Genomic DNA, 23,389 nt, shown 5'->3' with positions numbered 1-23,389 from the left:
AAACCCAGGACCCTTCAGTCCAGAGGCCAAGGCTCGGAGCAAACCAGCCAGGGCAGTTATTTATTGAGGGGCTGCTGTTTGCTGGGCCCATGCTGAGCATCATGAGCCCTGCCTCCAGGGGCCCCAAGGCTACCACAGGCTGCTCTAGGAACATGCATTACTTGATATTTCAAGGGAGAGAGGATGTGGGGTCCAAAGGGACAGTTAGACAGAGGGGCCAGCCAGGCAGGTGCCGGTCCTGAAGCAGGAAGGAAAGCCATGGCCGGGGGGGTGAGTGGTGGGGGCTGAGGTGGTGAGGCCTGCAGAAGGCAGCAGGCAGGACCCCAGGCCACGGGAAAGAATTTGGGCTTTGTCCTCAGAGGGACAGGAAGGGATGAGGGAAGAAGAGCAGGCCTCAGGCTCCCTGGTGTCTTGGTCTAGAGAGCAAACCTGAATGCAAAGCCTGCTGGTCTCCACAGCATGGGCCAGTGCAGGAGCCGGAAGCTGGTCCAGGGGAGGCAGCGTGTGGTGAGCAAAGAGCATTGTCTCTGGCGTCAGAGCGACCTGGGGGCTCAAATTCTGACTCTCCCACATATCGGCTCTATGCTGGGCAACTGGGCCTCTCTGAGCCTCAGTCTCCTCATCTATAAAGTGGGAATAATGGTAATTCCTACCTCCTTGTAGGGTTGTTGGAGAGACTGAAATTAGAGGACATTGTGAAGTATTTGGCACGGCATATAGCAAGTGCCCGATGCATTGGAACTATTATTATTATAATAGATCTTGGATGCACCAGTGAATGTTCTACCTCAGACCTTTGCAAACGTTATTTCCTTCTCCCAGAATGTCCTGGTCCAGTTGCTGTGCTCCTCATCTTTCAATGCCTGTGTCAGGGGTCTTTCTTTAAAAATTTTTTTTTTATAATTTCAGAGAGGAAGGGAGAGGGGGAGAGATAGAAACATCAATGGTGAGAGAGAATCATTGATGGGCTGCCTCTTGCACACCCCCTTACTGGGGATCGAGGCCACAACCTAGGCATGTGCCCTGACCGGGAATCGAACCGTGACCTCCTGGTTCATAGGTCGAAGCTCAACCCCTGAGCCATGCCAGCTGGGCAGGGGGTCTTTTCTGGAAGCCCCTCTGAGCTCACCCAGCACCCAGCTGCTTGACTCGTCCCAGTGTGTGCCACCCCTGCCTGGGGTACCTTCTTCACCAGTGGCTGTCTCCCGTCTCCCAGGCCGGCACCAGGGGCGCTGGCTCTGACCTTCCTCTGTGTTGCCAGGGCCCAGCCAGAGGCCCTAGGACAGTGATGGTGAACCTACGACACGCGTGTCAGAGACGACACACGAACTCATTTTTTTGGTTGATTTTTCTTTGCTAAATGGCATTTAAATATATAAAATAAATATCAAAAATGTAAGTCTTTGTTTTACAATGGTTGCAAATATCAAAAAATTTCTATATGTGACACGGCACCAGAGTTAAGTTAGGGTTTTTCAAAATGCTGACACGCCGAGCTCAAAAGGTTTGCCATCACTGTCCTAGGACCTCCCCCCTCCCCATCGTGCCTTCTGGGTCCCCACTTGAATTCCAGATCTCTTTCCCCTGGGCTGGGTAACATCGAGGGCCAGGAAGGGGGGTGTGGGAGGTCAGACAGCTGAGGGGGCAGCGGGATCCACACTGGCCTGGGCTGGGCTTGGTGTGAGGAAGGGGCCTGGAGGACCAAGGTGGCTAAGGTACCTGTGGTGGAGGCAGGTGGAGGTCAAGCCCATGTGAGAGGTGGTGGCCCTCTTTGCCTAGAGGGCATCCTTGGGCACAGATATAGGTAATGAGGGAACAGGAAACGTGGGGGCCCTTTTAGGGGGCCGAGGCCCCGGCAGGCAGATGGCCTGGTCCGAGGGCGTGGGCAGTCCCGCCGGGCCCAGCGCGCAGGTCCACTCCAGGCCTCTCTCCGCAGCCTGAATGGGCCTGGCGTTGGGTTTCGCGTGGAGAGGAGGATTTTACGGCCACGGTGAGGGGAAGTGGCAGACAGGCAGGGGGTAGATGGCTTTCCCGGAATCCCTGATCGCGCTTTAATAATTTGTTTCAGAATTAATGTCCGTTCAGGCCGTCTTCACAGTTCCAGCTCATTGGAAGATTAAATAAAACCCCGCGCCCCTCCCCCAGATGGAGGGGGACCAGCCTGTTCTTTCCGACTGGGCTGCTGCCTTCAGCCAGCGCAGGAAATAAATCTCTCGGAGGAAACCACTTTGCTCACACGATTTCAATCCAACAGGGCATAGTGGCCCCAGTCACTTCTTGTTTTATTTCACTGATAATCTTTTACTGTATCAGGGGACCCTCGCGGGAGCACTGTCTTACAGGCCCAAGGCCTCCCCAAACAGCTGGGCGCCGGGCCAGGCCCGAGGGGAGCGCACGCTCTCTTCCCTCCCCGGGGCCCTTCCTTGCTGCCCTGCTGTGCCAGGTGCCAGAGGGGTGGGTGCCAGGGGGCCAGGGCATGGGGAAGGGACTGGCAGTGGTTTCCCCTGGCTCCACTGCACAGGCCTGGGCCCATGCGGAGGTGCCAGGCTTATGGGACCCAACCCAGGGAGGCTCCCCAACCAGTGAGGCCACGGGCAGAAGTCCAAGCGAGGCATCATTCATTCCTTCACTCACTCATTCAACAAAAATATATGTCATGTGCCTTCTCTGTGCCAGACGCTGGGAATAGGTGGTTATTTCATGACTGGCACGAACCACGGTGAGTGAGGAAATCTGTGCGGGTTCCACTCATTCAACAAACATCTGTGGACCCTGTTTTGGGTGGAGCCCAAAGAACCTTGACCGTGGGAAGAAAGGGGAAGGCCTGGTAGGCAAGTTCAGGATTGGGCAGTTTGAACAATTTGGATGGTCCGCAGACCTGCCAGATCCCTGTCTTCACAGGCTGCCCTCGTGTAAGCCCCAGACTCGGACTCTCTGGTGGGAGATGGTGAAACACTTCTTTTTTAAAAAATATATTTTTATTGATTTCAGAGAGGAAGGGAGAGGGGGAGAGGTAGAAACATCAATGATGAGAGAGAATCATTGATCGGCTGCCTCCTGCACGCCCTCCACTGGGGATCGAGCCCACAGCCCAGGCATGTGCCCTGACCCGAAACAAACCATGACCTCCTGGTTTATGGGTCGACGCTCAACCACTGAGCCAAACTGGCCAGGGCTAGACACTCCTTCTTAGGAGCTGGAATGTGTCCGTTCCCCCCCCCCCCCCCCCGCCCCGGTTCATATGTTGAAGTCCTAACCCTGTGCCTCAGAACGTGACTATTTGGAGACAGGGTCTTCAAAGAGGTAATTGCTCTGAATTTGGGGCCCTGATCCAATATGACTGTCCTGGTAAGGAGGAGATTAGGACACGCAGCGGAAAGAGTGTGTGAGGTCCCAGTCACAGGGAGGAGACGGACATCTGCAGCCCAGGACAGAGACTTCAGAGTAAACCAACCCTGCCCATACCCTGATCTTGCACTTCTAGCCTCCAGAATGTGAGAAAATAATATTTTTTTGTTTTGTTTAAGCCACTCAGGGTCTGGTACTTTGTTATGGCCTTCTGAGCAATGGTAAAACACAAGACACACAGTTAAATTTCAAATACAAATTTTTAGCATATATTGAATGGGACACACTTCTACTAAAAATATTTATTGTAGCCCCGCTGGGGTGGCTCAGTGGTTGATGCTCAACCTAGGAACCAGGAGGTCACGGTTCGATTCCTGGTCGGGGCACATGCCCGGATTGCGGGCTCGATCCCCAGTGTGGGGCATGTAGGAGGCAGCCAATCCATGATTCTTTCTCATCATCGACGTTTCTCTCTCTCTCGTCCTCTCCCTTCCTCTCTGAAATCAATAAAAAATATATTTAAAAAAATTTATTCTTTATTGAAATTCAAATGTCACTGGGTACCCTGTATCTTCATTTGCTAGATCTGGGCTGGGGCTGAGGACTAAGGCAGCGGCTCCCCCCAGGACAGGCGCTCAAGGACACACAGACCAGCCCTCGCTGCCCGGAAGGGAGTGCGAGCCGGGGGCGGCCTCCCAGGCCGGGCCCCTCTCCCCAGTGCCGTCTCCCGCACAAACATATTTATTGGGCTTGATGGCAAACAGATTATGCTTGTCCCAGGAAGGGCAGCTCGAAAGAGAAAACCTTGAAGTCCGGGAAATAATGATGAGGGGAGTTAAATTAAAGTGCATAAAACCCTCCCAGGAGATAACGTCGGGGTGAGTTACAGGCCGGATAAGGGGCGGGGGGCTCGCAGAGGGGGCTCAGAAAGGTCGTCCGCGGTGCGCAGAGGACCAGGGATCATAAATATGGGGCACGGTGCCCGGCCGGGTCGGCGGGGTGAAAATATTGGGGTCATTCCAAAAACAATTACCCTGCTTGGTTTGCTCTCCAGGTCTTGTAAATCTTTCACCTTTTATAAAAGATTTCGGCGGAAAGAAGCACTTTGGAAGCTTTAACTGATGTCCGTGGCTGCCTCTTGTTGGTTCCGCTGAAAGAAAACATAAGACAAAGGGGGGCGGGGGGAGGTAATTCCCCGCATCCTCAGGGGCACGGGGAAGGGCAGACGGTTTCTTCTAATTTGAGAACTGAGGCTGCCCTGGGCTTGGACTCACTCCATTTGGAGCCTCCTCACAATTTAACAATTAATTTGTTGTGTTTTGAAAGCAGTCACAGTGGGGTTTTGGGTGTCCAGGGGACCTGGTTTTGGGGGCAGCCCAGGCAGATAAGTGGTGACCACCTTGACGAATGTGGCAGTTTTCTGGGGCGACGTGCCCCAAGGCTCATGTGCCCCCCAGCGTCCTGAAGCTGGAGGATGCGCAGGCTGTGCCTCAAGATCACGGCTCCACGGCAGCCCCCGCTGTGTCCCTGTGTGTGTCTGTGTGCAGGGCCCTTGGCAGCACCAGCAGGGGGCAGCCTTCCGTCCACAGCAGCTTACGGAGGCCTTGCCGTGTGACTGGTTTGATTCCTGGTCAGGGCTCATGCCCGGTTTCGGGCTCGATCCCGGGTAGAGAGTGTGCAGGAGGCAGTCGACCAATGTTTCCCCCTCATATTGATGTTTCTCTCTCTCTCCCCCACCCCCCTAAAAATCAGTAAGGATATATTTTTTTAAAAGTTTATTGAGCACCTGTTGTATATGCCAGCCATCGTGTGGGGCCCTGAGGCCTCAGGCTCAGCCAAGGGCTCGTCTTTAAGGGGGGCGTTTCCCAGGTTTCTCTGTCCCTCTGAACGTAGCCCCCAAACTGGCTCTACCGCAGACATCTCTCTCCCACCTACTAGCTCCTTTCATGCCCATGACCCTGCAGAGAAGGGATTCTAGCTCCATTTCACAGACGGGGAAACAGAGGCCCTGCTTCCCCCTACCTGTGACCTTGGGTGAGTCCCTGAGCACGCTGGGCCTCGCTCTCCTCATCTGTGTAACGGGCACAGTACTCAGTCCTGCCACAGGGGGTGGTATAGAGTCAAGAAGCTCAGGCATCAGGTGCTGGGCCCAGGCCTGGAGCCTCTAGCGCCCTCTAGAGGTGGAGACTGTTGCTTCCATGTGCATTTGAGAATGTCTCCCAATCATCTCTGGCTGTTTTGCCAACTTCCAATAAGACATAATTATCCAAATTGCATAAATGTTTGCTGGGTGGGACTTAGCCTCAGGCCAAGGGTGAACCTGAGTGGGGGCGGTGAAGGGTTAGAAAAGACAGACCAGAGAATAAGGCTGAGGCTGGGTGGGACGCTGCCTCTCTGATGGGGAGAGACAGCGCCACGGACTACAAGCCCAGTATTTTAGAGCCAGATGCCGCGAGGCAAAGTAAGGGCGTGGTCAAGATGTTTACAACATTCTCGTGGGCTTGGATCCTACTCAATTACATGCACCGGAACCCTATCAAGCCCATGTCACTCAGACACGTGGGGCCACGTGTTCGGACCATAGGTCAAGCTCACAACTACAGCTGTTGTGGGACTTGCACGTGGCAGTGAGAGGACTGTGCCCTCTCATTAGTCCGAGGCTTGAACCTGTCCAAACACTGTAGCCGCTCTCCACATTAGACTTCCTTTAGGTTCAAGCCAGACTTGAGGTCCAGGAGAGGGGTGGGGAGGGGGTGGGTGGTGTGGTTGTGGGCTACTCGGCCAGGCCATGCCCCCTATGGACGAAAGTCAGAGTGTTCACATAGTGCTCATTCATTCATTCAGTCATTCACACATTCAACAAATGTTATTTGTGCCAGGTCTGCGCTGGGTGCTGCGGATACAGTGAGTGGGGAGCAGGACAGACTTGAGTCCTTGGGGCCCAGAGCTCATATTCTGGGGTGGGAGCCAGGTGGGAGCCAGAGAGGCCAGGGGGAGGCCATTGCTGTGTGTGCCAGGAGGGCGACGATGGCAGCCTGGACGGAGATGGTGTGGCCCGGCGATCCCCAGGGAAGTGGATGGGTAACTGAGGCTCAGACAGGTAACGTGACTTGCCCAAGGTCACCGAGCTAGCAGGTGGCAGAGCTGGTTGCTTGACTCCAGAGGCCATGCTCTCGCCAGGACCTGACGCGGCTTCCCTGGGGCTGCCTGAGACAGCAATGCTACCTGCCTCTGAGCTACCCCAGTTCTAGAAATGAGGACACACACTTGGCAAAAAGGGTGCTTGTGAAACCCTGCATATGTCACCCCCTCCTGGCACAGAGTGCACGGTGGCCTGTTAAAGGCTCTGAGGGGAACCTGCTTAGCCATGTCAACACAGCGTTTCCCAAACCTCTGTGTCCAGGGAACCCTTTTGGGGAGCAGGACACGTGTTAACATTAATTGTGTTTATTCACGAATACTTGTTGAGCACGTACTATGTGCCAGGCACTGATGGAGAAAAGCAGGTGTGGTCCCTGCTCTCTTGGAGCTGCATTTGGCATAGGTCACTTCCTGGAGCGTCACCCCAAGAAAGAGTGTCTGGGCGGGAGGGTGTAGGTGACTGCATGGTCACCACCCTCCATCCTCCCGCTTCCGTGGATAGAGACACACTTCCGGCACAGAAGTCCCTCCCTGGCCGGGCTAGGGCTGTCACTGCGCTCTAGGAGTTAGTGCTCAAAGGTGGAGCGGCGACAGTCATGGTGATGGTGGGGGAGGGCCCAGGGGCATGTGTGTCCATACCACCCAGGTGACCAAAAAGGGACATGGAGGAGAGGTGGCTGCCACCCAGCCCTCTGAGAGGGGGAATGTGGCTTGGTCCTCCAGGGCCGGGCTCGGTTCCCACGACGCCTGGCTGTGCTGAGGGTGACGGCTGGTTCTGGGAACCCCTTTGCCCGGGTCCAGCCTGGGCCTCCACTCCTATGTCAGAGCGCCGCGGCGGAGGCGATGCTGTCAGGGCTCACCCAGCGCTGTGCCTCCCGGATGCTCTGAAAATGGTGGCTCTGTGGAGAGGGGCTGGGGTGGCCGTGCCAGCTCTGCAGGCTTCCCGTTGGAGGGGTCCCGAAGGCAGGCCGGCAGGACAGCCCAGCTCAGGCACCTGCCGGGAGGCCCGTTCACACCCTCCCTCTGCTGTGATCCTGGGAAGATGCCATGACTCCGAGCCTTGATTTCCTCATCTGTAAAATGGGATAATGACAGAACCGCTGCGGCACCCTTCAGGCCCGAGCCCAGGGGCCCAGAGGAGCTTCCCCCGGTGGGTGTCGCCCTGATGGAGGCGGGAGGACTGCTCGCGTTCCTTTTCTCCTCCCAAGAGCTAGAGACTCGGAACATTCTCTTTGACCCGGAAAAGCCCCACTGGACGCTCCTGTGGGTCTGTTACGGACACGACTCTGCAAATCAGATGTGACAGGGAAACGTGTGCCAAGATGGTGGCCAGCTGTTCAGCTGCGAGGAAGGGGCTGCTCAGAGACAGCTCGGCCCCCGCGGAGCGCAGGTGTGCGAGGGCGGCCGCCCGTGGGTTAAACTCTCACACACACTGAGTCACGTACACGCGCCCACATGGACAGCGCCCACGCACAAGCACACGCACCCCCTCACGCCACCACTCCTGGCGCTTTCCCCTCCTTTGCGCCTCAGACATTTGGGGCTGGAGTCAGAAGCCCGTCTGCGTCCCACAAACACCCCTTCCTCACTGGGCAAAGCGCCTTCACCCTGAAGCCTTGTTGTTGTGGAACGAGGCCACCGGCCCCTGCTTCTTGGTGATTTTGAGAAAAAAGGGTGGTGGTTGGCACCTGGTAACTGCTGAGGAGGCCACTGATTTTACCTGTCCTCTGCCCCCTTTCTGCCCTGGTAACCAAGGCCCCCTCCCCTTCCCCGTGGCCCTAGAGGGGCTGCCAATCACACTAGTCCAACCCTGGCCACAGGGATTGGCCCAGGGATGGACATGTGACCCCTGCCAGGCCAATCAGAGACCTGGCCTGGGATGTGTATACGGTTTTGGGGAGACAAGTCCCTCCTGAGGCTCGAAGACTTGTCCATGTCCCGCTTGCTTGCGTGGGGGATGCTCTTCTCAGGAGGAGAGAATGAGCCCAGGAAGGGGGCAGCGGAGCTGAGGGAGGTCAAGGTGCTGCAGGGCGGCTGCTGGGCTCCTGTCCCCCAGGGACACATGCATCGACGAGAGGCCGGTCTCGTTGTCGAGAGGCATGTGTTGGGAGCTGCTCCGTGAGAGTCCCGTCCCCAAGGCCCCTCACAGCATCCTAGGAGGGACAAGGTTAGTCCCTCCCCCCAACTCCCTCCGTTCCCAACATGGGTAGGAAAAACCAACCATCCGGGGTCGCCACCAGGAGCCTCTTTCCACCGTCAGGGGAGGGTTGCTGGGTAATGATGGCGACAACCGTTCGGCAGGATCTTTGCGTAGCTGAGCTCCCAGCCCCTGTGGAACCATAGCCACAGGCCCTGCAGCGAGGCTCCCGAGCCCAGAGGGAGGCCGAGGAGCCATCTCCTGCTCACACATCCCCCTTGGATGGGGTTGCACTTGGCTGGCACCCTCCTTCCTCCCGCCTGGAGAATTCCTCTTGGGCTCCTTGCCTCGGAATCTGTGCTCCCCAGGTACCCACCAGCTTGTCATCCTCTAATAGGATCCATCAGAGCCAGGCCGAGCCTTTACCCAGGAGATTCTCCGCCCCCGGCTGCACGCAGGCCTGTGGGGGAAGGATGTGTCTCTTACAGTCCCCAGGCACAGCAGCTCCTGCCTCAGACATCTGGCCACCTGAGCCCTAGAGAATGGGTCCCGGCCCCATGGACCATGGGTTCCCAACACAGGCTCTTCGTCGGGTAATTTCTGCGCTCGGGGCCGGCCGGGCTGGCACAGGGCTGGCCTTAGTGGACGCTGGTTGAATGACAGCTGAGCGGTTAGGTTCTCCAGAGGCAGGGAACGCTCCCCATCGGGAACTGTCCTCATCTCGGCGGCCCCCGGGGCGGGATTCTGTGGGCTTCTTCTGGGCAGGCGCGAGGGGGCCCTGCCTGGTTCCCGGGCTCCCCCAGCATCCCTCACCAGCGGCAGCCCCTCCCACCCATGCCTTCCTCTCGCCAGGGCGGAGACAAGCGCTTTGTGAACCTAAGTTAAAAGCCTGCGCTTCAGTCACAGACGCCGGTCGGAGCCCGAACTGTGGCTCTTCTCTGTCCATCATGTCATCCCCCAAAGTGATGAGAAGGCAGAGCTGTCCATCCCACTGAATCTCCTGCCTCCACATTGTACACTTCCTGTCTGGTTAATGATCGCTTGGCCGGTCGGCCGAGCGAGCGAGCTCTTTGCTACACATCTCGTGTTCACAACTCCTGCGCGTGGTCCCTCCCCTGCGCTACTCGCCGGTCCTCCCGGCAGCCCCATGAGATAGGCTCTGTTATCGCTGCCCCCATCTCACAGATGGGCCCTCGGAGAAACTGGGGGTTCACCCAAGGACCCTGGCATGGTGACTCATGGCAGGTGTGTGGGCCCAGGTTCAAGGCTGGTGGCCTGAGTGCCCTGCAGGCCCCAGAGCTCAGCCTTGTGAGCCCAGGGGGCATAAAACCCCACCCCACGTCCCCCCAAAGGCTGCCGTGAACCCTCCTCACCATTTGCAGGGCCTTCCCCGGGCTGCTCTTGGCGGAGCCCCAGGGTGAGGACTAAGGGGAGGTGGCAGCCCATGGGCCAGTTGTGGGGCTTTGCGAAGGCACCTTTGAGTTTGCAAAGTCCTTGCAGCACTGGGTGACTGAGGTCTCATGCTGGGAACTGCAGCTGCGTGCAGATCAGTCGCAGCGACATGCTCTGCACCCACTCGTCACCACCCCTCCTCTGTGGAGCTGATCACCTGCTCGTGAACGCTGACCTGGCCGACCTGGCTGCAGTGCCCAGGCTCTGGGCCCCCAGGCCGCCCCGGCTCCCCGGATCTGGGCCGCTGCTGTGCTGATTCCCTGGTACCCCCAAAAAGCCACCAGCCACAGCAGGAAACGGAGACTTCCGACACCTCCCCAGGATTCCAGGGTTTGGCCCAGACATTCCCCAGCCCAGAGGAGCAACTCCCAAGATGAGGTGGGTACGAAGGTTTGGGGGCAACCTTGATTCCAGAACTTTCTCTACTAATTTACAGCCTCCCCCAGTGCTTTTCTCCAACGCCTATCAGCTAAGCCCTTAAAAGAGTCAAGGGCTGGAAGAACGCTAGAAATTTAATGTATGTTAAAAGGGTATTAAATTCTAAAGTAAAATTTACATGGAAATATGACGTTAAAATATTTTTAGCTTTCAGGAAGCTGGGGGCTGGAATGCTATAATATAGACAAATTTTATCATTTTAGAAAAAATTAGCTTCACAGTATTTCTTATGTATTCACAGTTAATGCATAAAGATGTTCTGAACCCTGCCTGGGGCTATGGGGCTGAGGCAGGCGCGCACCTGTGAGAGAAAGCGGATGGTGGGGCCCTAGAGGGAGGGCGCAGGCCCCCAGCTGGATCCTGGGCTCCCCTGGGCGGGCGGGGGGGGGGGGGGGCTAGGGCGGCCCCTGAGCCCTGAGGTCCTGCCAGCAGGGAGAGGCCTCGGCCTGTGTGTTCCCAGGGAGGATGTGACTGGGCATCCTTGTCTCCATGGCTACCTGTTACTGATCCCCTACTGTGCGCGGGCCCATGACTTCATCTTATTTACTCCTCCTGCAACTCCGTGAAGGAGGTGGGATTTTGTCCCAGTTGAGCAGATGAGAAATGGCTCAGAGAGGTTGAGTTGTGGGTCCAAGGTCACACAGCAGGGAGGCAGATTTTCATTCCTTCTGCAGATTCTCAGCTCAGTCTTGAGACTCTTTGATGCTTCACCACCTGGCTGCCCCCTCAGCACCCCTGGATCCCAGCCCTGGCCTGCCCCCACTCGCCCTGGAGCTCTGGCCCTCATCTCCCCCAGGCCCTCCGTCCCAGCCGGCCTTCCCAGCCAGGTGAGGGGCCTGGAGGACACCATTCCCTGGGTTCCGGCTCACTGCAACCCGAGCACCTAGAACAGACCCTCCCAGAGGGTGTGCCAGACCCTTGTGGGGTGAAGGGCTGAGTTTAGGTAGAGCAAGTGCTCTCTGCTACCGCCCCCATGCCAGGCCCTGGGCAGGGGGCTGGGCACCCGAATATAACAGACCTGTCCCCTGGCCCCCAGTGGTGGGTTTGCCCCTCGGAAGTCTGTGGCTGAGCCTTTCCTGGAAGGGGCACGGAGGGCGTGAGAAGGTGCTGGAAGGTGGGACTGGCTGTGTCTGCCACAGCGTGAGGTGTGTGCTGGCTCCAGGGCAGAACCCCAGGCCTCAGGGGATCCTTTATCCTTACCCCGGTGCCCTCCCTGCCTGTCTCCAGGGCCAGGGATCTGCTTACAGGAAGGTGGAGGGTGGAGGGTGGGGAGTGGGCACATGTGACCAGACTGAGCTCATAGATCCCCGACCGATGAAGGGAGGCTTGGCCCTTTCTGCTCCCTGCCATAGGGACCCTCTAGATGGGGGCCGTCTGGCTCAGTTCAAGGGTCACGTGTCTTCAGGAGCAAAAGAACTAGGAGGGGGGACCCTCAGGCCAGAACCCAGGGGCCCTAAGCCAGCTGCCCCTCCTCCAGCTTACCTCTGCTCCAGGCAGCACCAGAGCAGGGAGCCAGAGCGACTCCTCCACCTGCCAGCTCTGCGGCTGTGACCCCGCCTACCCGCAAAGCCCAATGGCCAGAGGTCAGGGTGGCGGATGGGCCTGGCGCTGGGTGGCCTGTTTCTTTCCTCCCAGACGTCCAGCCCCAGCTGTGCCCCTGAACCTGCACCATGGAGGTGAGCTCTCCCACCAGCCCCACTTCACAGATGGGACAACTGAGGCTCCTGGAGATTAAAGGTGTCCTCAGTCATCCGGCTAGACAAGGGCAGGGCTGGGTGACTTCAGGCCATGGCTGTGTCCCCGTGGCCGTGAGGAGGCCCCCAGCCCCTCTGCACACGGACAGCGACGAGCCCGCAGGCAGCCTGGCGTGTGGAGAGAGGAGAGGGGCTCAGGCTGCAGCAGCTCCGCCAGGGCAGGGGGCCACGCTGGCGGAAATGACCGTTCGCCTGGCAGGCACCTCTGGGAGGTCACTCATTGGCAGTTAAAAATCTATTGTGACTTGTCAGAAAAATGAATAAATGGGCACATTATTTTTTCATTCCAGACCTCAGCATCTGTTTGTCTAATCAGGGAGGAGAGTGGGAAGTCGGTGAGGGCTGCCGTGCGGTTTATGTAAGTTTTCCTCTGTCACAGGAGTTTAAATGGGTAATGAACAGGCCGTGGTGATTTGAAATATAATCCCATTACACTGACGAGATTACGGGGCTCCGAGACTTCACAAATCACTCTCAGGCTTTCACAGCGAACACCACCCTATGGGGCTGCGCATTTAAGCGGAGGTGTGTGGTGGGGACACAGCGCGGCGGGCTTAACCCTTCCCTCTCCGTGGCTGCTTCCCGAGCACAGGGTCCTCCCAGCGGGGCCTCGGTGGGGCCTTCAGGATCTAGGGCGTTAGGGCCCCGGGGACAGCTGCGTGGGCGGTGGGAGGGCTGACTTCGCCACTGCCAGCTGCAGGGCGTCAGGCGAGGGGCTCTGCTCCTCTTTGCCTCAGTTGGCTCATCTGTAAAATGGGGCTCAGGTGGACAAGAGGACGGACGGAGAAAATGGTTAGTTGAACAGTAACTAGCCGCACTTGAGAGGCAGGGGCCAGCACTGATGCAGGACTAGCTAGTTACACCCACTGTCCCCTTGAAGCAGGTGTCACCATGTGATTAATTCTGGCCAATGAACCATGAGTGGAAGTGGGAAGTGACATGTGTCACTTTTGAACCACAGTATGCCATCTTTGCTGCTCTTTCTCCAGCCCCCCCCCCCCATGCCCTCTGTCTGCACCCCAACCTTTATGGAAGCCTGAGGATGGCGGGATCCACGGCTGACTGTGAAGAGAAATGTTAAGCCACTGAGGCCTTGGGCTGTTTGTTGCTGCAGCAGAGCCTGGGCCATCCTGACTAGTAAACTCATACAATCCTCACCACGCCCCTTCGAGGGATTATTGTCCCCATTTTACAGAAGAGGACACTGAGGCTCAAGGAAGTAAAGCAGCTCCTCCAAGGACCCACCAACCAGGGGACAGAGCTGGACTTCGAGCACCATCTGCCCGACCTCAGGGCCTGCCTTGTAAGAGGGCACTCGATGAGTGGTTTGTTTCACATCAGTTGGTGAAAAAGGGTGGGGTAGAGTCCCCGAGGGTGGGACTTGGACTGGGTGTAGCCCTATGGTGCCAAGCCCTCCAGTCAAGCTGTTTGTCCCCGAGGCAGAGGGCCATGGCCTGGCTCCTGTGTGCCCTCCTCCCTGGGCACGGAGGAAGCTGGTCTTGGCAGCTGCCAAGGGCAGCTTCTTCGGCTCTGAAATTCGAGGGGACAGCTCGGCACAGCGGGGTCTCCCATGGAGAAGGAACCGCTGGGGAGCACGTGGCATCCAGGCAACAGATGTCACGTCCTGCTGCCCAGGCACTGCACACGCACCGTCTCACTCGGTTTTGATTCCAGCTGGGAGAAGTGGGCATTTCCAGCCCATTTTACAGACCTGGACACTGAGGTGCAGGGAAGTTAACCACTTACCTACAGGTCACGAGGCTGGTGAGCAGAGGAGCTGGGACGGTTGCAGCCACGGAGCCGCACACCCCACCCCTCCCCACCCTCGGATGCCCCCAGGGAGCGGAACGTAAACAGTCTTGATGTTTGGTTGACTTGGGTGGTGATTAGGGTTCCCCTTAAATGGTCCCTCCTGTGGACATGTTTCATGTGAACTGCGTGTGTGCTGTACTCACCATACGAGGAGGGTGCTGATTTGGTAACGGAAGGAGGCGATGATTTCAACGTCTGGTGAGTGCAGAGGGCCGTCCTGTCTTGCTCAGTGAAGGAGGCCCCGGTGGTTTCCCAGATGCTCGGTTCCACACCCACTGGCACCAGGTGGTCACCGTGGTCACTGTCTCAGGACGAGGTACTTGGACTTCAAGGATTCGAAGCAAGACGCAAAGACGACACGTAGACAACTTTTATTTTAATGTTGAATATGTCACAGGATTTAATGACCAAATTAGTCATTTACATTTTTCAAAGATACCTAAATATAAAATTGCTGAAAATTCAAATACAGATAGCAAGCTACAAACAGTATTTTTTTTGTTTCTGGGGGGTGGAAGACATTAGAAAAGGCTGCTTCTGTTGGCTGAACAAAGCTCAGAAGGAAAGAGGAATTCATTAAAATGGCCCCTGTGCAAAGAAACACACTCGACTTTGAGATGCTGTTTTGGTCACATCTCTTGCTGGACAATTTAAAAAAGTGTTTGAAAGGCAGGCAGGTCCTCAATGCAACACCTGGTCCCTGAGCCTGGGGTCGGTGTGGGAGGACGTTGCCTGGGAGGACCCGGGGGGGGGGGGGGTGAAGACCGCAGAGGCATCGGTGTGGCCAGGCGGCTGTGCCTTCCGCCCTGGAGCAGGTTCCCTGGGCCCCACGTCTGCTCACTGCTCCCCGATGTGGGGGAGAGCAGCTCCCCGCCTGGCTGTGAGGACAGGGAGGAAGGGAACAGAGGCCTCCCAGGCGGAGAAGCGCCAGGGAAAACCCACAGGCAGGCCTATCGCTAGTTGAAATGGACACTTGGAGACCACTCCAAGGATGGAGACCGCTCCTGGCAGGAGCCGAGCATAACCTGCAGACCAGCACCCCCTCCCCCGTTCCCCCTGAGGTCGGAGGTGCTGGGCCGAGCTGGGGCAGAGGCTGCTGAGGGGAAATGGCGCCGCCGCGGACACCCCCCCCAGGTCCCCTTCCTAACCTTAGTGAGAGACTGTCCTCAGAGCACTGCGCTCATTTAAACAAATGGCGGAGTTAAAACTATTGACTAAGCCCTAAACATTTCTTCTGAGAAATCGAGCCACGGCTTTTCCAATCTGCCTGTTCAATATGGGAACAGATTTTAAAGCGAATAACATAATCAATCCTCTGCCCCAAAGAATGGTCCGTCATACCAACCGTAAGAAAGAGGACACCTGTTTATTAAAAGGAAAAAGAAATGTACATTTTTGTTCTTCAAGAAATTTGATCAAGTTGTAAGGAAATGTGTGGGCATGGCTATGTACATCTCGGCGGGCGGGCAGTGAGGGGGCTGGGCAGCGGTGGCTCCTCTCGGTCGCCGGCCTGGGCACTGCTACTTAAAGCCGCTGCTCCTCGGGCGGCCCGTGGAAATGTCCCCAGCCCCGTCCTAAGGTGCCAGCCCTGCCCAGCTGGCCCTGGCGCAGCTCTGAGCTCCAGAGCAGATTGAGGCTGGAGGCCATTGTCACTGCTGCCCTGATTTCTTCTCCTTCTGGAAGCTGAAGCTTGTGCGTCTGTTCAGTTTTCTTTGTTTTTGAGCAAAATAGTCAGCCCGGGCAGTGCTTGCTCGTGACTCCAGGATGTAGTTGACCTGGAAGCAAGAGGACACAGCCCGTCATGCGCAGCAGCCACCCGCTTGCCCAGGGCGACAAAGGGCATCTGGCGGGTGCCCTCAGGGGCCTCCTGTGCTTGGGGTCCAGGGTCGCAGCCGCCCGGCAGGCTTGGAGACACAGGCTTGGAGAGGACAGTGCTGGCCCGGCCTGCCTGCCAGTCAGCGGAGGCTTTTCCGACCACAGAGCCTGCGTGCTCACATGTGCTGCCTCCCAGAAGGCTGTGCACTGGTTCCTGGCTCGGCTGCTTGCCTGCTGTGCAGCCCTGGGCTTGCACATAACTTCCCAGAGCCCCACTTGCCTTGTCTGAAGGATGAGAACGTTGTAGGAATGAAAACCAAACTAAATCAAGGCTCCCCATTCAGCCCCGACCGCCCCCCCCCAACCCCCCGCCCGGGCAGGTGCAGAGCTCCCAACGATGGTGCTTCATTTCACACTCACAAGCCCCCCAGAGCAAGGGCTCATCTGAGAACAGGAAGGCAAGGCTCAGGGAGGAGGGTGACGCTGACCAGGACCACGCAGAGGGCAGGGCCAAGCTGGGGAGGGGCTAAGGACGCCACGGTGACGTGCCCAGCCAGCCGCCTGCCCAGTGACGGCTCGGACAAGGAGCTCGGCCTTCTGCACGCTGCTGCTCTCGGGACCCTTTATCTCCCCACACACGGACCCACCACCTGCTGGGGGGCTGACACACATGCGGTCACGGTCGCCAGCATCTGCCAGGCCTGAGCCTGGCCCATGCCTGGTTCAAGGTCTGTGTCCACTAGCATGACAGAGTGACGACAGACAAGAGGAGCACACAGGAAGGGGCGACTGCCGGGAAGTGCGGCAGGAAGGCCTGCAGGGGGAACGGGAGACCTGGGGTTGGAGAGAGAACGAGGAGTGTGGGGCTTACAAGGGCCAGGGGAGAACCACGGGCATTAGGCACAGCAGAGGAACGCAGGGAGGGGTGTCCCTGGAACGGCAGAGGCTCAGTGGCGGTCAAGGTGAGGTGGGGAGGAGCCTGGGAAAGGCAGTGGTGCCGTGAGCAGACTTGCGCCCAGCGGCGAGGACCAGCCCCTGACTGGGCAGCAGCAGGGCTGGGGTGCTTTTCAAGGATTAAAAAGCCTCGTGAGTGGGAGGCCATCATCCCCCCCAACGCTCAGATGGGAAAGCCGAGGCGAGGAGCAGTAATGACACCGCCTCAAGGTCACAACGCTAGCGTCTGGGCCAGGATCTGGGGTGGGGTGAGTGCCAGGCCCTCGACTGACAGACCTTCCGGTTCTCCAGGCCCCACCTCTTCAGAGGCACCCCCTCCCCCTCACGCCCTGACACCACTCCTCCCACCGCCCCAGCTCCTCTGGCTGGAGCTCTTTGTGAGCAAACAACATTTCTCTTCACTCTCAAATATATAAAGTTATGACTAGAAACCTGGGTACTTTTGGGTACAGAAACCAGCCACCACCTGTTGATTCTCCGCTGAGGGCCACGTGTCCTCCACCCAGAGCGGGGAGGCAGCGAGGGACAGCACACCTCACAGGGGGCCGAGGCTCCGAACCGTTCCCTCCAAACTTTCTGCTCTGATAGTCGCCAGCAGCAGGCATTAAAGGCTGGGGTGTGCGTACAGAAGGCCTGACATGCTTGGCCCACTGCCTCGCCAAGTTACCAGCTGAGAGCAATAAATCATGAGGCCGCAGGGCCGGCTGACGATCGGGACACTCCAGACAGTGTGTGGAAATAAGGTTTTATCATTCTTAATGAGAGCATCTTTGCATTCTATCGTTTGCACACTCAGCCAACCTAGTGTTTTCAGTGTGTCTTTGGCACATACAACTAGACAGAAGCATTTCAAGATGATCCTTAAGTAGCCAACTATTTCCTAAATTTGTTATCTTCAGTGCTTTGTGATATTCACATAGATAATTTTAATGGAAGATTAATGTAATAATCAAAAGATAAAAACGCCCTTTGGTCTGCCATTAGCTGGTTAATATGCTGTGGCTTAAAACTTGCACAATTTTATGCACTATAGAGTGTTTCACTTTCAATGCATTTTACAGCTCGAGGCATAAAAATATAGGGAGTTTTCATGGCCAATAAAGCCACAGCCTCCATCACTCGATCATGAGAAGAACCCGATTTGAAGAGACCAATGATTCCTCTGAGATTCATCTTCGAGCCTGCAGAACCCGGGACCACACGCGGTTCAGCTCAGTTACATCCCCGGCCGGGAAGGTGGGCTCAGGAGCGCCTCAGCCTGCCTCCAGCGGACGCTCCGCCCTTCTGCGCTCTGTGGCCCTGGGCCTCTCTCTCCTCATCTATAAAATGGGGATAAACAGCGTCCACACTGCAGAACAGTTGTGAAGGCTGAACGAGATCGTGCGTATGCAGTTGCTGCTCAGTAAATGGGAGACATTAATGTTTCTGCACAGGGAAAAACACAGTAAGAAAAAATAACTGGATGGAGAGTTGCCTTTTCATCATAGTTTCTCTGACATCAGCCTCTGGCCCTTGTTTCGTCCTTTAATTTCAGTCAAAAGCGCTCATTTTATGCAAAACACCTGTATTCTAGAACCACCACAGGGATTACTCGTGCCTAAGACTGAGCCCTGAAGAGCCTCTGATGGAAATGTTTCTGCCAAATGACTGGACAGGGCCGGGGCCGTAGTCAGTGGGTGCTGATGCAAAGCTCACGCAGACCCCGTGGGGACGGCCATAAGGCTAAGTATTCAAATTGCTATAAAAGTCAGAGACGGGAGGAGTGAAATGTAATCTTTCGCCGGGACCGTGGCCCTTAGCTCTCGAACTAATCAGGCCTGAGCACGCGTGACTCTCCCCGAGTCTCGTGCAGGAGGCAGTATTTCTGCAAACAATTGATATGAAAGCAGACATTTTAGGGGCGGCGATGGGCCTCGGGGATTCTGCAGGAAAGCATCTGCTTCGGGGAGCATTTGGTCCTGTGAGATGATTTCTCTGCACTTGCTCTTCCACGGTCTCATACTGAAGTCATAAACCTGTGTTTCTGTCATCAATCTGCTGTTGTGAAAATTATTTGATGTCAAACACAGGATTATAATTTTACTAGAATCCTTCTCAAGTCTTGAATATTTTAATGCTGGCTATAAAAAAAGCCCAGCCCTGACAGGGTAATGGAATATTTCGTTACCTAGGCCCTGAGTACTCTGCACAAGTTCCCTGTGCCGTCTGGTGACGATATGGCAAGTAACTCTTAGCTCGCTGGTTCTAAGCATCCGGCAGGCACTATCCCCGCGGCCTGGGCCCGGGTGGGGTGAGGGGGGAGCTGTGATCCAGGTGGTCCATGAACCTGCTGGCCTTCCCCCCAACTGACAGTCTGACTCTGTCTCCGCTTCTGTCCCTCCCCCCCCCCCCCCCGCCACCTCCCCCAGAGCAGCATCTTTTTAATCCTCATCTACCACTTGTGGAAATCTTGCAGCCACGAGGACTTTGTCTCAGCATCTTTCTGTAAAACAATTCCATTTCGTTGAAATCCCCCACTCAGCTCCCTAAGTCTGCACACTCTGCGGGTTTAGGAGCACAAGGTCTGGAATGTGGGGTCCAGTTCTGGCTTTGCCAGCCATGGCCCTGGGTAAGTGCCTTTCTTCCTGAGCCCTTTTCACCTCGAGTGTGGGAACCTCAGGCATCGCTGCCCACGGAGCTGTGAAGGTTCCATGGGACGGTGTGTGAGTGCTTGGCCCGGCCCCGCACTGCGCGGGCCCCTGGTGGATCTTTGCTGCGTTTGATTATTATCGCTTGATGATTCCACTCTCAGGAAGAGATTGAGTAACCATCTAACTGGGTTTATCGCATCTCATTGGATTTGTGTTCTCACAGGCCTGTGTGGTGTGGGGCAGTGCAGCTGCCATGACCCCACTTAACAGGCAGGGAAACTGAGGCGCCCCGAGGCAATGCATCTCACAGCTTGGAGCCCCTCTGGCTTTAAGACCTGCTCTGCCAAAGCAACTCTTTTTCCTCTATCTGATCAACTACACATGAATCCGTTTGAGGAAAGGATTCTGTTTGGAAGTCTGAGAACCACTAGTCCAGGGCTACTGGAGTAGCGCCCAGGGCAGCGGCCTGCAGCACCTGGGAGCCTCTTTGAAACACTCACCTCAGGCCCTCCCCGGGCTCCTGAACCAACAAGACCCTGGGACAGCCTTTCCCAGCCCGACCGGCTTTGGGAGGTTCTGTGTGGCCTGCCCCTCCCCGCTTCCTCTGCTCCACACAGGCCTGGTACAGCCCCCCAGCCACGCTGTGCGGGCCCTGCCCCTCTGCCCCTCACAGGCTGCTGATAGTTCCAATGTGTAATGTCCGTGCCCTCGACAGAGGAAGCGCTCTGAGGGCAGGGCTGCGTCGGCCCCGCAGCACCTCAAGCACTGGCCTGGCTCGCCACGGTGCTCAGCCAGCAGTGCTGAGCGGTGGTGACATCCAATTCTAGCATCGAGTTAGGTGTGTTTTGAACGGGTTGCTAGAATTGCCTTGGGTACAGTAAGGTGTCTTCAAATAATAACTGTTTCCTCAGAGTCTGCTCCAGGAGCCTCAAGAGGCTTCTGGCAATGGATGGAAGGAAAGAAATGGTGCCTAAGAAGGATAAATAAGTACATGAAGAATCAGGATTTCTGGGGGGCTAGGAGGGAGCCGAAGGGCGTCCTGCTTTGGCTGAGTGGGTAGAGGGCAGCTGAACTGCGGTGCGTGCGTGCGTGGACTGAGGGGTGAAGGACGTGCTGCCAGGCCTGAGAACCACCCAGCAGAAGCCAACCCAGCTCAGCTACTGCCGGGGCCGAGGACACTCACCTTGAGCATGATTTCATTGACGGTAGCAGCGTCAGATTCGAAGTAGAGGTGTTTATAGTCATGATTGCTTAGATACGTGAGTTTAAATATTGCGTGACCTGGAGAGAGAAAAAACAGTGTTGAGGGGTTACCCACAGGAGAGACCCCACTGATTCCCATCATTCCAGATCAAGTGGGAGCAAGTGGAGACTGTGTGGCAACCGCTCCTGACAGTAGTTCATTTTTCTCATTACAGGCCGGGGAGAAACGGACAGTAAAAAATAAAAATATCAGATCAAACGGCTGGTGAGACCCTTTTCACTCTGGAGTGTGTTCAGGGCAACACCACATTAGGAAGGCGTAACAGAACCTCTTCCACACAATAATTCATGGAAAAGGTGGTATTTTTGAGGTAGAAGGCCAATTACCTCCAAATTATTACTCTAAAAATAACTGTGCTTGAAGTAAAATAAATGAGCAACAGGAAGGAGAAAGGCAGATAGTAATGCCATTATAAGCCTTCTCCACGGCCCTGGCTCCTGCTGGGAGGGGAGCCGTGGGCTTGTGACCCTGCAAGGAAGCAGCTCCCATGGCCTCAGCCATTTCTCCCTGGAAGGATGTGTGGCCTGGGGGGCAGGCAGGGGGAGGGCTGCTCTAGACACGGCCAAAGCAGACCGACCTCCGGGGTCCGAACCTCTGAACTGCCCCAGATCCAAGTTCTCACACCCCTTCCCCATCACCTGCAGAATAGCCACGCCACTTCTGAGCCCGCCTCCTGGCTCAGCCTCCTCTCATGCCACTGCCCTCACATGCCATAAGCCAGCCCACCGCACGCCCCACCTGCCCAGGCCTGGGATCTCGCGGTGACCCATCTGGAGAAAGCCTGCCATCCTGGGGCACTTGGCTCAACTGGTACCTCCTTGAGCAAGGTTCCATAGCTATTCTTCTAGGCACACTTCCCATGTGACTCCCACACTGTATGTACGGTCGCCTGCAGCCCTGTCTGCACTCCCCATGCCTGTACTTTGGGGCACACGTGCCAATCAAATTACCTCCTCTACACTGAGACACAGATGCCAGCCCGCCTCAGTCCAATGGGAAGCTGTCCCTGTCCTATCAGCACATGCTGTCCTGGGGTTCTGGGAGACCCCATGTGGCCCCTCTTTCTTACGGAGAAAGTCCCTTTTCCTTGGGCTAGTTTGAAACATCTGACATCGAGGCCTCAGAAGCAGCCTTGCCCAGTCTGCTGCAGACTCCCTGCTGATAGGACTCGAATTCAGCATCTCCTGCTATTAGGCCTTCTCATCCGTTGTCCTTTTAATTGAAACAGCGCTGGTCATAGTTATTAATTAATAATATATCACCCATATTACCGTAAGTTCACCTCTTTCCCGGAGAAATTTTCTTGGGGACTTTATTTACAGTAGGTAATTCTTCAGATCTCCAAAAATAAACTGATATATGTTGCACATATGTGGCCAGAAAAGTTGAGCTGCTGGAAACATCATGATATACTAATTGAGACTATAAATTCTCTATGGAAAAAATTAGCTAATAATTTCTGAAAAACCTCACTTTCAGTCACTTGACAAATTTAGCCTGATTCTAAACGGTGGCACTAAACTGTCAGAATTCCTAGCCGGAAGCTAATGATTCCGTTCACATCAGTTCCTTGTTTCTGGTCAGAAAGTGGACCTCCGACGGATGTAGCTGCATGCACGCGTGGGCGCTCCTGGCCCTTCACAGGCCCACCTGGGACAAGAGTCCTGGTCACATCGCCGAGGCAGGACAGTGCGGCCACCTCTGCTGGCCATGCTGTGAGCAAGCAGAACCGTCTATGAAGGGCACAGGCTGTGAAGGACAAACGGAGACACCCTCTAGGAGGCCTGGCTGCTGACACCTGGCCATGGCAGACACAGACTCCAGGGCCTGGGGCTACAAAGGACCAGCAGGTCTCAGGGAGGCCGGCAGACCCGGAGCTTCGGGGTTCACTGACCACTCTGATAAGCCATCTCGCGGACTGTCTACACCACCTGCTCCCACTCGTCACTGACAAAGCCAAACCTCAAGCTGCCAGAGCAGGTTTCACCTGAATGACTGAGACACCGCGACAAACCCACCCGACTCTGGTCAGAGCTGGATCTACACACGGCACATGTGGTGTGCAGTCTGCACGGGTCTGGGAGGCACTGATGGAAGGAAGCCCTGACACCGTCTCCATGTGAGCTCAGAGGGGAGGCCCGAGGTTCGCCTGCCTGACAGTCACATGAAAAAGCAGAAGAAATCATCGTAAATCAGGCCTCCTGAAAGGCTGCCCACAGAGGCCCGGAGAGCACCAACATAGCACCTCCTGTTTCTGCTGTGTGTCCCTGGCCTGTCCCCAGTGCTCACTCCCGAGCCCCTAGGGAAAGTGAGGTGGACAGGAATGATGCATCCCACCCCCACCAGCTCTCTGAAGCCTGACTTATCTGCCTTCCCAGTGAAAGCATTCATGTGGCTGTGAGAGCCGAGACGTCACCTGGGGTGTTTGTGTTTGAATTTTAATGAAGCAGCCCCATGGTGGCTATCACAGAGCCACTGGGTTAGTGACTGGGTGAAGGTGTGGTGGGATCCCAAGCAGAGGCTGCCCCTTGCCCCGTGGGGGGCATTTCGAGGGAGAGCCCCAGTGCACAAGCTCAGGCTCACATCACAGCCATGTTTGTCACACACCAGTCGACTCACTCCAGGGATCTTGGTTTTGCTTGGG

At 56.3% G+C, this 23,389-nt stretch overlaps 1 protein-coding gene across 3 annotated transcripts in view; it reads right to left on the bottom strand.

Annotated features, from left to right (window-relative positions):
• Window positions 1-15,429: 15,429 nt before the first annotated feature.
• MAPKAP1 (MAPK associated protein 1) overlaps window positions 15,430-23,389 on the bottom strand; it is a 188,584-nt gene continuing 180,624 nt past the window's right edge. For 2 of the 3 annotated variants that reach the window (XM_036329644.1, XM_036329646.1), the window contains 2 exons: window positions 20,665-20,762; window positions 15,430-15,857 (listed from right to left, as the gene is read on the bottom strand). In XM_036329644.1, the coding sequence (XP_036185537.1) occupies window positions 15,732-15,857; window positions 20,665-20,762 (224 nt within the window). In that variant the 3' untranslated portion in view covers window positions 15,430-15,731. The remainder of the gene's footprint in view (window positions 15,858-20,664; window positions 20,763-23,389) is intronic. The other variant, XM_036329645.1, reaches the window with a different exon arrangement.

Source organism: Myotis myotis, unplaced genomic scaffold (assembly GCF_014108235.1).
Source record: "Myotis myotis isolate mMyoMyo1 unplaced genomic scaffold, mMyoMyo1.p scaffold_m19_p_12, whole genome shotgun sequence".
In the NCBI taxonomy this organism is placed as follows: domain Eukaryota; kingdom Metazoa; phylum Chordata; class Mammalia; order Chiroptera; family Vespertilionidae; genus Myotis; species Myotis myotis.
The sequence above is the reverse complement of the archived record's forward strand: the minus strand, read 5'-3'. Positions and strand labels throughout refer to the sequence as shown.